The following is an 18,622-nucleotide window of genomic DNA, read 5'->3' as shown; positions in this document are numbered from 1 at the left end:
AAAGTGTTCCTGATGTGAGCCCTGGAGAAGAACTTGGAGGTGATAGTTTCTTATGACATTGCTGCTCTCATTCTTAACTGTGATGTTTGTAATGCTAGGAGTGATGAATGAAAGATTTTATTGTCAGGTGCATTTTACAGTTAGAATACAATAAAATACTATGAAAAGTTTTCATTTGTTGCCACAATTTGGCACCATTTTGAATAATTTTACGAATACAGATAAAACAAATGATATGGTTGAAGGGAGTCCATTCGTCTTGAATCAGCTTATCACTATCAACAACGCCTATGCAGCCATGCTTCCTCCATCGCTGCATCGCCAAACTGGACCCAACCAAGTTGCCTACCCTTAGGTGTCATCTTTCGCTGTTGGGCCAATATTTCTCCACCTCGCTGCCACCTGTGCCGGACCAACCAACATCAGAATTGGGTCTCTTGCTGCTGGGCCCACCTCCTCGATGTCACTGTGATGTCCTTCCACCACTGCTTCGTCACTACCAGTTCCTGACCCAACCAACAACGAAGTCATCAATCCTCAGCTGCTATCTTTTGCCTTTGGGCCTACTTCACTGACGTTGCCTCTGCTGATGTAGCAGCCACTGATTCCGATGTGAGGTTCTGTGCTTGCCCCAGAAAAGTCAGTAAGGGTTCACTCGAGTTCCGCACTGGGCTATCGCTGCCACAAATGCCCTCTGAGCTCAGGACAAGAGGTAAGCAAAGGTATAGCTAGAAAAACACAGGAAAAGAGAGGAAAAAAACCCAAAAGAAATGAAAATCAGTCTGCTGCCATCTTGCTCTTTCCTTCTGGCATTCAAATAAACTTAGCGACACATCCTGTAAGTGGTGAATGTTACTGATGACGAAAGGGAAGAATATATTGTTTAACAGCAGGGGTACCATCAAACAAAGTGTGGGAAACCAGGTGGCGATGAAATTCATGAATATTTCTACCAAAGCCAGTTATACAAGTGGTGAGTACTCTATGGTATTCCTGAATTGAGCCTTGTTTATGGTGGACTGATGTTAGGAGCTGTGACATTCATTACAGAGTATCTGCACTCTGACTACATTGTGGAATTGATAAGATTAAGCTTCCAGCCAGTGGTAAGTCCGGGATGTTTGTAGCAGAGAAATAGATCATTGTGTGAATTTCATGACAAGGAATGGTGTGTGAACAGACAGATTTTGCCTTTTTTGAGAATGTCAAATCTGATTTCCATCTTACTTGTTCCTGGAAAGTGCAAAGTTGGATTTTATCCACATCCAGCTCCATTCCCATATGAGTTGTTGATTTATTGAAAGAAAATACTTAAATCATGAATGTTCTGTATTTCTGTTGTATTTAGTAATAGCATAGACCTTAGATTCCCATACTTCTTCACCTTTTTGGAGGTCATGATTAACATTTGAACTGGATGTTTTGATCAAATGGAGACCAATGGAACCAGGGGAACCATGCAAGTATCAAATGTTAACCTTGTTGTTTGTACCTTAATAAAGTCTCATTGCAGGCCTTTGAGCAATATTCATGCTTTCAACTCCACAAAAATTTGGTGGCATTGTGCTATGGATTTAACAGTAAACTTGGTGGGAAAATTTACCAAGAGCAGAAGTAGCATTTTGGCTTGCACTTAAATATTTAGGGTTTTTTTCTACTGGTTATTTCTGATCTGTCAACAGGATGCAGAACAGCAGTGAATGATTTGGTTTTCATCATGGATGGATCTTGGAGTGTGGGATTTAACAACTTTGAAACAGCAAAAACATGGCTTGTTAATGTCACGAGTGGCTTTGATATTGGACCAGAATACACTCAAGTAGCAGTTATCCAGTACAGCGACACTCCACGTCTGGAGATTTCGTTTGGCCAATTCCTGACCAATAAAGAACTAATTGCTGGAATAGAAAATATCCAATACCTTGGTGGAAATACTCAAACAGGTCGTGCTATCAAGTTCGCAACAGAAATTGTTTTTCCATCTTCACAAAGAAATAAGACAGCTAAAAACAAACTTGCTGTTGTTGTCACGGATGGAAAGTCTCAGGATGATGTTGTTGATGCTTCTGTTGAAGCACGTGCTGACAAAATTATCCTGTTTGCTGTCGGAGTCGGATCGGAAATAACAGAATCAGAGCTTAAAATGATTGGCAACAAGCCGTCAACAACTTATGTTATATTTGCTGACGATTATGGAACTATAGACAGAATTAAGGAAGCAATGCAGCAGAAGATATGTGAAGGTAAGGGTTGACTTACCAGAATTACTTGTTGACTTTGTAGCAATTTAACCACATTCTGATGAAACATTTTGCTTTTGAGCTTTCATGGTTGCAATTTACCACAAATCCCAGAGCTTTTCCACTTCTGCAAAGCTTGATAATGCAGCTCAGAAGCAATTGCTTCAGAGATTATCTGGTTTACCTTGTCATTTATTAACATTTCACCATCCATGAATTAGTCATGAAGGCTAGAGACATCCACAGTAAAGAATGTCCTACCTTCTTGGATGGGGGAAGATGTGTGCTGTTAAAGTATTTCCAAGGCAAGATTGGAAGAGCTGAACGTTGAAATATAAACAATTAATGCATTTGTCAACAAAGCATTGAAACCAGTGATAAAAATATGTGGAGATCTATCCACTGTTCCTTTGATCCTTTTAATCATTAGCTGCAACCACAATCATAGTTAATATAGTTTCACTTTATCATGAAGCAGTTAAGACAATGAAATGACTGAATATCTTCCTCCTGTTCATATGCAGAAAAATGTTTATTATAAATTACTGTTTAGTGTCTCCCTTTGTATTGCTGCATCCTCTCCCATTTCTCCTGGGTTTACCTCAGTAAGGTGGTGTTACATTATTGAGTCTTTCGTGGAGTACTTGATAGCTTTTGCAGATAATTAGCTTTTCACTTCCAATGCCATATCTCTTTGCAGTGTGAAAGCTTCTTGGTTTTCATCCAAACAGGATATCCAAGTCATATATGGGACACAACAAAAAATAGAAACTTCAGAGAGCTACAACTTAATATAGAAACATCCACAGGGATTTACTTTCTAGATACACATTTGCTATAAAGATATTTATTAATATTTATATCTTTATATTTCAACTGAAATTATTTATGGTTAATAGATCTAATCACTGTAACCTATCCATATGAACTGACTGCTGAGTCCTTGGTTTAACATCACATCCGAAAGAAACCAACTCTGACAAGGCAGCACTGCCCCAATATTACGCTGATGTGTCAGTTTATATTGTGTTTAATGAGTGCACCAAGACTTGAACCCATAACCTCTGCCAAATTCACACTTTGAACCAAAGAGACGCCGTTACACTTTTTATTGAATCTGACAATCTTCACCTACCCTCAGTCCAGCAAAGGACTACTTTGTAACTCTGAAAGGTGCATTGGAAATCTGCTGAAAGAAGGTTGATGCAATGTCTTGGTAAGTTCATAGAATCCTTACAGTGTGGAAACAGGCCATTTGGCTCAACAAGTCCAAACCGACCATCCAAAAGAGTAATTCACCCACATTTCCCCTGACTAATGCAACTAACATACACATCCCTGGACACTCTGGGCAATTTACCATGGCCAATTCACCCTAACCTGCACATCTTTGGACTGTGGGAGGAATGAGAAGCACCCGGAGGAAACCACTCAGACACGAGGAGAATGTGCAAACTCCATACACAGTCTCCTGGGGAATCAAACCCGGGTCCCTGGCACTGTGAGGCAGCAGTGCTAACCACTGAGCCACTGTGCCACCCTCTCTTTTTATAGTTCCACAATAATTCCTCCCTTTCATGTGAAAATAATATTGACTGACATTTCTCAGTGTTTACCTCATTGGACAGTCTATGCTTGTGAATGCAGCCATTACTATTCATTCAGAGCCCAAATGAGATCTCAGGAGAACACAGCTATCTTTCTCTTATTATTACCATACCTGCTATCCTTCTTCATTTAAGACAGGAAGTCTTTAAAAGATATTGCAGCCAGAGATTATAATGGTTGCAATTTTGCATATCTATAACAGCGGATTCACCAACAAATATAAGTTTGCAAGTATGGGTTTATGCATAAGTATTATAATTCTACTTCATCCTTCCAAATAGGATCTCTCACTGTCCCTTGAACATTTTTGTACAAGAGTTGCCAACCTTCTGGGATTTTTTAAGGGGTCTCTCAGAATTTAAGATAGATGTGCTGGGGCTCTCCTGACCAGTCCGAAAGAAAGTCTTGAGTTTGTCACAACAGGACTTGATAGTCATTCCAGTGCTCCAGAGAGGAGGCAGGACTTAGGTAAACAGACAGAAGAAGTCCACAGGCCTGAAAGGCCTGTTGTTATTCCTTTGGGCGGTACGGTGGCACAGTGGTTAGCACTGCTGCCTCACAGTGTTAGAGGCCGGGGTTCAATTCCCGCCTCAGGTGACTGACTGTGTGGAGTTTGCACGTTCTCTGCGTGGGTTTCCTCCGGGTGCTCCGGTTTCCTCCCACAGTCCAAAGATGTGCAGGTCAGGTGAATTGGCCATGCTAAATTGCCCATAGTGTTAGGAAGGGGTAAATGTAGGGGTATGGGTGGGTTGTGCTTCAGTGGGTCGGTGTGGACTTCTTGGGCCGAAGGGCCTGTTTCCACACTATAAGTAATCTAATCTAATAATATATTATTGCCTGTTTTCTCACTTGCACAGTGAAATCAGGTAATCTGGAGTAAAATGTTGTCCTACAATCCAATTTGGCATGTTGAAAGAGTGCTTAAAATAAACTTGGCTTGATTTGTATAGGCTCTTTTGTTGAATATCCCAGCCTTCTGACTGATGTCAAGGTTGTTGGGTGGATAGGAAACACAGTATCTGTGTGACAGATTTTGTTAAATGCTCGATTGTGGAATATCCTGTACAAGTGAATGGTGCCAGACATTACAGAAGGAAATTGCGATAATTTCTGAATCTACACAGAAACCACAACTGCATAGAGCCACCCTTACTGCTATTGAAAGAAACATGCAAAAATAATTCACCCATTAATGAAAGAAACACTCAGGCAAAATAATAATATATTTACCTTCAATTTTGTTGGACTGTATTGGACGTAGTTAATTTGTCTGAGGTTCAGTTGCTGTTCTGTTCCTGGGATTCTGCTGTTCTCAGCCAATATCAAATACCGTTAAAAACAATCCCCTTCATAAATGGGAAAATAATGAAAAGAGTGCCACTGAATATGGATAGGCATGCAAATACTTTTCTTCACAAACGTAATAGGGATAATTGAAATCAATGGGATGAGTTCTCAACAGCCAGCTGATTTACTTTGGTATGCTAACCCATAAGTTGTGTCAGTCAATTTTTCTAATTCCAATGCAGCAAAAGGCCTGTTGACAAAAAACTGTTCTAAAGTCTGTCCCATTAAGTATATGACGTAAAAAAAATCATAATCATATCTAATATAGACATTTATTCAACCTTATTTCTTGATGTAGGCTTACATTGCCAGTGCACTCCTGAGGTAGTGCTACGCTGGTGGAAGTGCTGTCATTTTGATGAGATGCTAAACCAAGGCCCTGTCTACCTTTTGAAGTGGATGAAAACATTCCCATGGCATTACTTCTAAATAGAGGTATTCCTGGTCAATAGTTAGCTATCAATAAACACCCAAAAACAGATGATTTGTTTTTAATCACATTTCTGTGTTGAGATATTAAAATCCCTACTGTGCAGAAAAAGATCATTTGACCTATCAAGTCTGCACCAACCCTCCAAAGAGCATCCCACCCAGACCCGTCTTCCCAATTTACTAATCTACCTAGCCTACACATCCTTGGACACAATACATGGCCAATCCACCTAACCAAAACATCTTTAGACTGTGGAAGAGACTGGAGCACCCAGCAGAAACAGAGAGCACATGCAAACTCCATACAGACAGTTGCCCAAGGCTGGAATCTAACCCAGGTCCCTGGCACTGTGAAGGCAGCAATTCTAACCATTGAGCAACCATGCCATCCACCTTGCGGTGTGCAAATTGTCTCCTGTGTTTCTTACATTGCAAAGTACATTAGATTTCAAAAGTACCTCAGTAGCTGTAAAGTGCTTTGGTACATTATGATGGTGGGATACATGCCTTGTAAGCTGAAGACCTTTATTCATTTTGAAGATTTTTGTGCATGTGGAAAAATCCAAAAGCTACATTTTTAAGGAGACAATCACAAATAGAAGATTGAGACGTATAAAATTATGAGGGTCATAGATAGGATGTACAGGAATAATTGCTTCCTATTTTTCACCCACTATTTAAGGTTGTCAATATCTCAAAATATCTGTGTGCCTCCAGAGGCCAAAGCGGAATCATCTGGATACTATTACTAGAAACCTGAGAAAGAACTAGAGCTTTGTGCCTCTGTACTTCCTTCTCCACTTCTCTAATGTGTTTCCCACCAACCCACTCATTTACCTTTACAGATTAGATGGTGGTAGTTGACTTACCGTTTTGTTTGTGCTGCTCTTATGCTCTGCTGACTCTTCAAAGTCACTTACTCATTCATCCTTACAATTAACTGTGCTATAGTCATAGAGGTCTACAGCACCAAAAAAAGAATGCTTTGATTGACTGAGATTGTGCTGGTCAAACCAAGCACCTTACTATTTTAATCCCATTTTCCAGCACTCAGCCCATTGCTTTTACACCTTGCCATATATCTGGTGTACATGTAAATACTCCCTAAATATATACGGGTTTCTGTCTTTACCACCCTTCCAGCCATTGAGTTCCAGATTCTCAACATCTTCTGGGTGAAAAAATCGATTCCTCATATCCCCTCCAAGCTTCCTACCTATGATCTTATATCTATGCTCCCTAGTCATTGATCCCTCCATCAAATGGAAAATGTTCTTTCCTATCTACCCTATTTATGGCCCTCATAATTTTATACATCTCAATCATACCCCCCTCCCCACACACCCCCTCCTCCCCCTTAGTCACCTCTGCTCAAAGGAAAGCAATCTCATTCTCTCTAATCTCTTCTTATAAGTGAAACTCCCCACCCTAAGCAAGACCTGGTAAATCTCCTCTGCATCCTCTTTAGTGCATTGACACCCCTCCTATAATTCCTGATGAAGTGCTTTTGCCTGAAACATTAACTCTCCTGCTCCTCAGATGCTGCCTGACCTGCTGTGCTTTTCCAGCATCACACTCTCAAGTCTGATCTCCAGCATCTGCAGTCCTCACTTTCACCTAGTTATTTTATTCCTCCTATAATGCTAATCCCTCCAGAATTGCACCCAATATTCTAGCTGTGGCCTAACCAATGTTTTCTACAGTTCCACCATAATCTTTCTGCTCTTGAAATGTATGTCTCGGCTAATTAAAGCAGGAATTTCATAGGCTTTCTTAACCACTAAATCTACCTGTTCCTTTACCGTAAGGGACCCGTGTATGGGCACACCAAGGTTCCTCTCAGAGTCCTACAATTAATCGCGTATTTCTTTGCCTTGTTTGTACTGCCTAAGTGCATCACCTTACAATTAGCTGAGTTGAATTCTACTTGCCACCTATTACCCATCTGACCAGCTATCCATATTATTTTGAGGGTTCCCTCCTCGTTATTTAGCACCCCAAGAACTTTCGTAAATCCCACAAACGCACTGACTGACTCTCTTACATTCAAGTCTACGTTGTTTTTTTTATGCCACAAACATCGAGGGCAGCAACTCTGACCCCAGTAGAACCCCAACTGGCCATAGGCATCCAATCACAAAAACATCCTTTGGCCATCATCCTCTGTTTCCTGCCACTAAGCCAATTCTGGATCCAATTAGCCAAATTTCCTTAGATTCCATGGTATCTTATCTTCACTATGAAGTAGAAATTTTTCGATCAAGGGTGGACAAACAATACTTCTATATAGAACTTTCATAACTCTAGGACACCTAAAAGTACTTGCAGCCAATTGGGTACTTTTGAATTATTGTCATGGTAGTATATTGAAAAATGCAGAAGCCATTTTATTTGCAGCAAGGTTCCACAAATAGCAATGAAACAAATGACCAGATAATCCCTTCTTTTTCATAATCTTGAGGGATAGGTGCTAGTCAAAATGCCAGGAGCATTTGCCAGTTCTTTGAAAAACCTCACAGAACTCTTAAAGTTCAACCAAAAATAAATTGGCAAACTGCTAAAAGATCAATGGCTAGGATTGCCAAATCTCACAGAATGTCCAGTCTTCTCTGGGATTAAAAGATGAAACTGCTCAGCAATAGGAAGTGTTGTGCCTTGTTTACATTATTGCAGGTCAATTGCCTGTCCATTGAAAAAGGAAAGCAACTGCTGGACTGTGGAAATGAAGGTGACCGTTGACAGTCCACAGTTGTGCCAACACACAAATGATCAAGGAATGCGGATATTAAACAGTGTGTCATCAGTGGAGTGTATGAGTAATTGTAGCTATTGCTGGAAGTAATGGTAGTTGCTGAAGCCCTCAAGTTGCCCTCTTTGTCGAGCTATTGTGTCATATTTGTCAGTTGCAGTCTTCAAACAAATTGGACCTATGTATAGTTTACCAATCACGTGTGGATTATTGGTAAGTTTGCATTAAGGAACCCAGAAATACAACTTGGCAGTGGTATCGTAAGTTTGTCGACCACAGAAGGAGCCACGGACAAAATTGTTGCTTTAAAGAGGCTGTGTGTAAGCCTTGGGAGGAAAAGTCCCTTAATAGGTTAATAATCACACAACACCAGGTTATAGTCCAACAGGTTTATTTGGAAGCACTAGCTTTCGGAGCACTGCTCCTTCTTCAGGTAGTTGTGCAGGAGCAGTGCTCCGAAAGCTAGTGCTTCCAAATAAACCTGTTGGATTATAACCTGGTGTTGTGTGATAAATTGTTCACCCCAGTACAACACCGGCATATCGAAATCATCACAGGATTCATAATCCAGAAACCCAGGCTAATGTTCTGGGGACATGGATTCGAATCCCACTACAGCAGATGGTGAAACTTGCATTCAGCAAAAATCACCCCTTAATAGATAATACTTCCCTCAATGGTGAGTACCTTAACTGGAGGGACAGTTGGATTAATTTAGAGTTGCTGAAAAATGTGTTGCTGGAAAAACACAGCAGGTCAGGCATCGTCCAAGGAGTAGGAGAATCAACCTGAAGCCTGAAAAAGGGCTTATGCCCGAAATGTCGATTCTCCTACTCCTTGGATGCTGCCTGACCTGCTGCGCTTTTCCAGCAACACATTTTTGAGCTCTGATCTCCAGCATCTGCAGTCCTCACTTTCTTCTAGTTAATTTAGAGTTGCACTGTGCAGTCAGTTTTGAATTGAGTAGAAAAACTGAAGGACCATTGAGCTGTTCTTGGGTACCATGCCTGTACAAGTGACAAAAAAAAGTGTGAAATTGAAAAACAATGAGTGTGGTCATATGCTGAAGTGCTGTTGGAACAGAAGGAGTTTTTTTTAAAATGAAACTTCATTGCTGAATCTCTCCACAGTATACAGGGGTTACAAATACCCTGTGGTCGGGAGTTTAAAAGTTTAGATTATGAAATGAAAGACCCTACCAAAATGTAAGCATTTAAAACTAAGGATTGAATCATGCTATTCAGAATTATCTATCACCTAACAACAATTGCTGAAATTGTCAGTTTTGAAAGCAAGCAGCTGCATGGAATCAACTTGTCTGAGGAAGACCAGCTAGTCTCTATTAAATGTTAAAACATGCTAGAGCATTAGCTTTGTATAAAATTGAACTTCAGAACGCACCAGTTGGAGCTGAAGGTTGACAGGTAACTGCCACAAGGATCAACTATGACAAGGCAGGAACTGCAATTTTTGGAAGCTCAAATGTTTGAATGGGTAATGGGGCTAAATGTTGCTTCAATGCTGATCAAAGTCTTCCAAACATAGTCTACTGGAGAAGAGGAATAATTATGATATTGACTCACTGCTAAAAGATGTCAGAAAATAATGTCATGCTGCACAAATCTTATTGAATTCTTTGAGGAAGTGACAAGACAGGTCGACAAAGGTCGACCAGTGGATGTGCTGTATATGGACTTCAGCAAGACATTTGATAAGGTTCCCCATGGTAGACTCATTCATCAAGTCAGGAAGTATGGGATACAGGGAGATTTGGCTATCTGGATTCAGAATTGGTTGGCTGACAGAAGGCAGAGAATGGTAGTAGATGGAAGGTATTCTGCCTGGAGGTCATTGTTGAGTGGGGTCCTGCAGGGTTCTGTTCTTGGGCCTTTGTAGTTTTTATAATTGACTTGGATGTGGAAGTTGAGGGGTGGGTTCGTAAGTTTGCAGATGACACAAAAGTTGGAGGTGCTGTCGATAATATTGAGGGCTATTGCAGGCTGCAGCACAACATAGACAGGATGCAGAGCTGGGTTGAGAAATGGCAGATGGAGTTTAACCTGGATAAATGCGAAGTGATGCATTTTGGAAGGTTGAACTCGAAGGCTGAATATAGGATTAAAGACAGGATTCTTGGCAGTATGGAGGAACAGAGGGATCTGGGTGTGCAAGTACATAGATCCCTCAAAGTTGCCACCCAAGTGGATAGGGTTGTTAAGAAAGCATATGATGTTTTAGCTTTCATTAACAAGGGGATCGGGTTTAAGAGGCACGAGGTTTTACTACAGCTTTACAAGTCTCTGGTGAGACCACACTTGGAATATTGTGTCCAGTCCTGGTCCGCCCTATTATAGAAAAGACACAGAGGCTTTGGACAGGGTGCAAAGAAGGTTTACCAGGATGCTGCCTGGACTGGAGGGCTTGCCTTATGAAGATAGATTGAATAAGCTCGGACTTTTCTCTCTGGAGAGAAGTAGGAAGAGAGGAGACCTGATCGAGGTATACAAGATAATGAGAGGAATAGATAGAGTCAATAGCCAGAGACTTTTCCCCAGGGCAGGATTGATTGGTATGAGGGGTCATAGTTTGAAGATATTAGGAGAAAGGTATAGAGGGAACGTCAGAGGAAGGTTCTTTATGCAGAGAGTTGTGAATGCATGGAATGTGTTGCCAGCGGTGGTGGTGGAAGCAGAGTCATTAGGGACATTTAAGTGACTGCTGGAAATGCACTTGGACAGCAGTGAATTGAGGGGTGCATAGGTTAAGTTATTGTATTTAGCATTAGGATTAAACCTTGGCACAACATCGTGGGCCAAAGGGCCTGTTCTGTGCTGTACTTTTCTATTTTCTATGTTCTAAAATAAGAGTCATTTTAACTGGATGAGAGTTAGGTAACTTGTAGGCCAAGACTACTGCATGGTATGCTGAGTAGGAGGACATCAGAGTCGGCAATGCAGGAACATGATTCTGGTTGCAATCAGGAGGACAATCAGCACTTGTAACTTGTTTAAGTTATGTAAACAAGTATTATCAGAAGAAACATGTACTATGGTATTACAACCAAGAAAGGATGTAGTTTTGGAGGTCAGTGCATCTCCAAAAGGCTTACAAGCATACCTTATACAAGATGGAAAGCCAACCGCATTTGCCTCCAAACATGTTTTGCAACAGCAATCTGACTATTCAAACATGGAGAGTGAGAACTCATTCTGGCATCTCAAGATTCCACATATACCTATTTAGTAGATGATTTGTTATGGAAATTGATGGCAAACAATTGGAAATAATTTGGCATAAGTGTATACCCAGATTACAGTGACTTGAAATAAAGATGAAGAGATATCATCTATGAAATCCATTACAAAGTGGGTGGTAAGCTAGTTACTTAGCTGCTCTGGAATGTCATACCTGAAGGTGTCAAGGGAGATTAAAAGGGAGAAATGCACTACAGATGGATTATCCAGAGATCATAGAATCCTTAGAATCTCTACAGTGCAGAAGGAGGCCCTCAGGCCATCATGTCTACACCAACCCTCCAAAGAGCAGTGCATCCAAACTCCATAACCCCACCCTCTTATTCTGACGATGGCTAATCCACCTAGCCTACACATCCATGGACAGCAATGGGCAGCAGCCGGCAGGAACCCATGCAGATATGGGAGGAGCGTGCAAACTCCACACTGGTAGATGCCCGAGGCTGGAATCATAACCAGATTCCTGATGCCGTGAGGCAGCAGTGCTCACCACTGGTCCACCATGTTTCCCAATCTATCTTTTGTGTAAACAGTTTTGCAACCACCCTACTGTGTTTTTTCACTCTTAAGTTATGTGAAGTAAACTTTGAAAAAAAGGGCACGTTGCGATAAGAAAAGATGTAAACAATCAAGAGACCAGAATATCAACGAAGAAGTAACCAGCAGACACTTAATTATACATGTGAGTGCTTATAGCTATTACTCGGAGATACTGTGGTTGCTGAATCTTTACTTTATACCTGTTTGTGAGCTATCCTGTAACATGTGTACATTATGTATTATACATACTATATATATTAGATGGAGACTTGAAATAAATTAAAATTACTTATAATTTAATCATCTTATGGAGTTAATTAGTGAGTTTGGATGAAGAACCTAGAATCACAACAGACACCAACACTTACTGTGGTTTCCGGCGAGTTCTCCTGGTGTAAAAGCAGGATAGAGTTTGAGAGTCAGTGATCTAACTTTAACTGTGTAGTGTTGTGGATCAGAAAGGAAAAATGAACACAGATTTTGAAAGACAAACTTCTAGAGATAAACTCTCTTGACTTTGAAATGAAAGCTGTGGCCTTTGCTGTATGGTGTCATGAGAACTCAAACATATAGTGTAGAATAAAGGAACTCACTGGATCACCAGGCTAAAGTCGAAGAGCATGTGGGGCATTGGTGGGGAAGTGATGTGGTCTATTTAAACTGCTAAGCTACCTGATTTCAGCTGAGCAGACAGGTTGGAAATCAACTGCATGGTTTAAGAGTTAAAATCATTCTTCATCTATAATCAGTTGTCATGATCTCTGGACAACTTTTGCAGCAAAGTGATCTTTTTTTGTCAAAGACCTGCTGTTTTTGGCATTGCTACAATGTTCTTGCAATGTGATTGTAATTGAAAACAAGATAACATAAATAAGGATTAGGGAAAGCAAGGTACACTTGAATCTAATCTAACTTAATTGAATCTTGTGTACACTAAACAATATGAAGCAGGTTCCTGTACACAATATTATTGACCTCATTCTGTCTCATTTGTTCTCCAGAATCGGTATGTCCTACAAGAATCCCTGTAGCTGCGCGTGATGAGAAAGGTTTTGAATTAATTGTGGGCTTTAAAATACCACAAAAAGCTCGGGAAATATCTGGATCATTGACGACAGAAGCAGGTTTCTTATTGACATCTCAAACAGACATAACGGAGAACACTAGGTATGGCTTACAATTGAAATTCTTAAAAAATATCGAACCTCATTTTGTCTCATTTGCCAGCACTTGGCCCATATCCCTCTAAGCCCTTCCTATTCATACACCCAGCCAGATGCCTTAGCATATTCTAATTCGCAAAATAAATGGTAGGAAAATAAATCAAGTCCATACTGTAACATGTCAAAAGCACATCTAAGGTCAAGGTTTTCCACTGGTGGAGCTAACAAAGGAGATACATTTTGGACTGTACTTTTCTTTAATGGAATTAACCACAATATTATCTGTATATTTGAACTGCTTGATTCTGAGGAAGTCCCCACCCTTTCTTTTGTCCTTAGACCTTGCAAATCCAATTTGACCAAAATGTTTGCTTTGAAAGCCAGTAAAATCATAAGTCTATGATTTTAAAACAACAGCATTTATTTCAGATTAGACTAGTGGTAATTTTGCAGGATTTCTAATGTTAAAATGGAGGCCTTCTCTTGGAAGGCACTATCTGTACAAATAATTAAAAAAGAAATTGTGTTATATATTTCATTAGCTGTAGATTCCATGGGAAGTCCTGAATATTGTGATGAGAGTTAGAAAATGTTCATATAAGGTGCATCCTTTGAAAAGCATTGGTATCTTGCCAAGAAATATTATTCTTAGATTAAAATTTGTAGCGATCTCATACAGGAGATTTAATCACATGCTTTTATCTCCATTAGTATAATAGTTTAAGCTGAACTGACATAATAAAACTAAATTAAACATCTACTGGCAAAGTAATTTGTACTAACACTTTGACAGCATTGGCAACAGATAAGGTTAAACAGTTACATCATTTAAGAAAAGATAAATACAAACTGTATTTTGGATCATGATGTTGCACTTAAGTATAACATTTAGCCAATGTTATGTTTCCTTCTTGATTTGCTTTTTTGGTTGTGTATAAGAAAATCAGGCCGATTATAAAAGAAATGACCAAATTCTGATTCCTTGTTGTGCCCTACTAGCCAGGTTGAGATATTATCATTGGTAATATTTCCTTAGGAATCATTCATATTAGAAACAAGTGCTAAATGGTTTATGTTATTGGAATCCAGTACGTTAGTCAGAATATTTGATTACTAGATTATCTGGAGCCATTGGTGATGTTTATGCTTGCAACCTTGTAACTTCCTATCTGAACCACAATTTTGGCTATTTGCATCTTGGTGCTAAATAATGTGTCCGTACGTAATTTCACTTCATCATAACATGGCTTTTAGTGTGGCTTGGGAGAAAAGTCATGCCTTTTACCAGTAGTAATCTGAGTATATGAGTTCTATGGACAATTAGAGAGTCTCAATGTAAAATTAGAAAGGGTAAAATTAGTTTTGAGTGGATTTGCACCCCACCGAGTTTCCTTCTTCATTACCCTTTTTGCAATGCTCTTCAAGACCTCCCCAACCACCACATTGCTTAGAATAGATAGTGAAGGTGGGGTTAGAAGTCACCCCAAATTGTGCTAGATGCCAATATTTCTTTAGAGGAAGTTCTTTGGAACATATGCCACTGAGACATTTGGTGGGCATGGTGATGCTATATTTCTTTAAATGAGATCTTGGAAGTCCCTCTCTAAGGGCATTGTAGGTTAACCTACAGCATGTAGACTGCAGCGGTTCAAGAAGGTAGCTCACTACCACCTTCTCCAGGACAGCAAGGGTCAGACAATAAAATGCTGGACAACCAGTGATGTCCATATCCCATAAGCAAATAAAAAAACAATTTGTTAGATTACTGAGATAAGAAGTAATCTCCAGTTACAGATGACAAGTTGCTCATTAATTGTAATTTGCAATGATTCATTGTGTAACTAATGCTGAATAGATTGTCTCCACTGGTTGGAGAGGGATTTCTCAGTTTTTCTTTCAATTGACAAAAGATTATGTTTTCTTTGTTTCTCACATAGAATAGCATGGTAAACAGTTGGGTAAATGGTGCATGAGAATGGTCATTAACTCAACAGGGTAGAGTTGATTTTTTTTTGCTGTCCTTTCCTTTTATTAATGTGTATCCTTCCACTAGATTAGGAACCTTTTAAGCTTTAAACTTTTTTCTGAATTGACATTTTGATACCAGCACTACAAATTTTCCCTTCAAGATAACAGTGTGCCAGTGCTGTTCCTGTTGCTTGTATACAAATGGTACACCAAGTTCAGATGAGTGGCAGATGCCCAGTTAAGTGCAAGTATCCTTGGTTGCTTTACAAGTTATCCTGCCCCACAATCTCTCCTTCACCACTGAAAATCATTGAATAAATTGATGTTGTTTTATTGGTAGACAATATACGAATTAAACTAGCCACAGACTTTTACGTCCTGTCACTTTTAACCTAAATACCCTCTGTCTCCTCTCCTATGTGTTAGGTTCCATTGGGTAGTTTCTCTGACTCTGAAATTAACTATCACAAACGTCAATCTTTGAGGTTCAAAACATGCTTTTTCTCTGTCATCTTTCTGACTCCAATATTCTGTTGTTTTTTTCTCTTTCGCCACTTAATTATCTGCACCCAAACCTAAGGTCAAATTCAGAATGTTCTCTGATGACTGCACAATGTTCAGTGCCATTCACCAGTTCTCAGTTACTGCCCATGTCCGCATGTAGCAATACCTGGTCAGCAAGCAGGCTTGGGCTGAGAAGTGGCAAGTATGCATCATGCCACATAAATTCCAGACTGCGACCATCTTAAAGCCTGTCCATCATCAACAAGGCATAAGTCAGGAGTGTGATGGAATACTTCCCATTTGCCTGAATGAGTGCAGTTCCAAAATATTCAAGAAGCTCAACATATATCCAGAACAAAGCAGACTGCTTGATTAGCACCATATCCACCGCTTTCAACATTCAATCCTTTTACCACTGACACACAGAGCTAGAAATTTGTACCATCTACAGCATCCACTGCAGCAACTCACCCAGGATCTTCCCAACCTCAGCACTCAGAAGGGATGGCAATGTTATCACCTGCAAGTTTCCCTCTAATCCATACGCTACCTTGGCTTGGAACTACATTTCTGCTCTTTCGCTGTCACTGGATCAAAACTCTGGAACTCCTCAGCAGCACTGTGGGTGTACCTACATCATATTAATTGTAGCAGTTCAAGAAAGCTGCTCATCACCACCTTTCTGAGAGCAACTGTGATGGACAATAAATGCTGGCCAAGCCAGTGACATCCAGACCCCAGGTGTTAGTGAAAAAAATTGACATTGAGCTCAGCTATTCCTTCTCCGAAGTTATTCTGTAAATTTCAAAATCCTTTATTCTAATTGGTGAAGGCCATGTTCGCCTTCAATATTTGCTGTGTTCACCAGCTCCCAGAAGCCCTAATTCCCTCACTGCAATGCTTTTAACATAAGTACCAACCAGCTTGCCGTTCAAATAAAATAATAAAAACCTAAATGTGTAAAGGCAAGTCTAACTTATGATTGGCGTTTTGCCACAGCAGATTTATGATCGTAGTGCTTCCAAGCTAAGTCAAAGGAAGATTTAAAGAATGCATTTCTATAACAGCAAAACTTTGATAAAGTGGCAGGTACCCATGAAAAATACAGATTTATAATTATGAAATCAGAGCCTGCATCCTCCTCTGTTTGTATGAGTAATTGAATGTTTGTTTGCAAACTGTAATGTTTATATATTTTCAGAGACATATTTCCAGAAGGCTTGCCTCCTTCTTATGTATTTGTTGCTACACTACGTTTGCAAAGTCCAGCTAACAAACAGAGATTTGACTTATGGCGAATCTTATCTAAAGAAGGAATTATACAAGCAGCTGTCACAGTTGATGGTGAACAACAGGCTGTGTTCTTTACCACTACAAGTCTGGTCAATGAAATCCAGACAGTGACTTTTAAAGATGGTAAACTACAGGTCAGTGTGCTTGTTATTATATTTTTCTTCAAATTCATGATCAACGGAATAGGCTGAGTAAATTCTATAAACTGATCAATTGTATCTTTTATTCAGGTTTGGAGTTTGAATGCTTATAGAACATAGAACATAGAAAAATACAGCGCAGTACAGGCCCTTCGGCCCTTGATGTTGCGCCGATCCAAGCCCACCGAACCTACAGTAGCCCACTATCCTCCATATGCCTATCCAATGCCCGTTTAAATGCCCATAAAGAGGGAGAGTCCACCACTGTCACTGGCAGGGCATTCCATGAACTCACGACTCGCTGAGTAAAGAATCTACCCCTAACATCAGTCCTATACCTACCACCCCTTAATTTAAGACCATAAGACATAGGAGCGGAAGTAAGGCCATTCAGCCCATTGAGTCCAATCCGCCACTCAATCATGGCTGATGGGCATTTCAACTCCACTTACCAGCATTCTCCCCGTAGCCCTTAATTCCTTGAGACAACAAGAATCTAAAGCTATGCCCCCTAGTAATATCTGACTCCATACATGGAAAAATGATTCATTTGGAGATTAATTAATGGGTAGTCTTAACCTACTTGTTAAAGCCCCTCACCTATGTTCAGTTCCATTGGTGATGAATATTGATTGAGATAGCTAATGGGATACCACCTCTTTAGGGATATGCCCAAGGTTGAACTTCTATCCCTTAAGCATTTGAAAATTTTAAGATGTATTATTGCCACTACTTCAATTTAAAAAGATTTTTTTATCGTATTTACGGATGTATATTAGCATATATTAAATCAATGGCCACATAGAGTCATAGAGATGTACAGCACGGAAACAGACCCTTCGGTCCAAGTCGTCCATGCCGACCAGATATCCCAACCTATTCCAATCCCATTTGCCAGCACTTGGCCCATATCCCTCTAAATCCTTCCTATTCAAGATGCCTTTTACATGTTGCAAATGTACCAGCCTCACGCTTTGTTTAGTTTCATTTAGTGACATTGTAGGCCTAACCCAGCTGCCTGAATCTTCCTGATATCACTCGAAGTGGAAGAACTAGAAGGTGCTAATCCTGTGCTTGATGGAAGCTAGTGGCTTTACCTTGCCTGTTCCTTTTTGATGCAATCATGTTCAGATCAACTTGTTCCAAAGGAAAGCAAGGGTTATAATTTTTAGAACCTCTTCCACATTTTGTCTACTTTCTAGTATATTGTACCATCTACTCATACAGGTCTCGCTGTTGTCTTAAGTGAAAAGAGTAACATATGTTTAATCTACAGTCTGATTTATGTGTTGTATTCTGCATAGTTGCTTTGTCTGTAAAGACATTTTAATATATGAATATGAAAAGACTTTTGATTGTAATTTGGAGCATGAATATTTGTTTG

General features: G+C 39.9%; 1 protein-coding gene across 2 annotated transcripts in view; it reads left to right on the top strand.

The window, feature by feature from the left end:
* LOC132815374 (collagen alpha-1(XXI) chain-like) overlaps positions 1-18,622 on the top strand; it is a 59,020-nt gene that overhangs the window by 21,778 nt on the left and 18,620 nt on the right. For both annotated transcript variants that reach the window (XM_060824257.1, XM_060824258.1), the window contains exons 3-5: positions 1,683-2,243; positions 13,172-13,337; positions 17,007-17,232. In XM_060824257.1, coding sequence (XP_060680240.1) covers positions 1,683-2,243; positions 13,172-13,337; positions 17,007-17,232 — 953 coding nt within the window. The remainder of the gene's footprint in view (positions 1-1,682; positions 2,244-13,171; positions 13,338-17,006; positions 17,233-18,622) is intronic.

The sequence above is a fragment of the Hemiscyllium ocellatum genome, chromosome 4 (genome assembly GCF_020745735.1).
Source record: "Hemiscyllium ocellatum isolate sHemOce1 chromosome 4, sHemOce1.pat.X.cur, whole genome shotgun sequence".
NCBI lineage: Eukaryota > Metazoa > Chordata > Chondrichthyes > Orectolobiformes > Hemiscylliidae > Hemiscyllium > Hemiscyllium ocellatum.
Note: the sequence above shows the minus strand (reverse complement) of the source record. Positions and strands in the feature narration are given on the sequence as shown.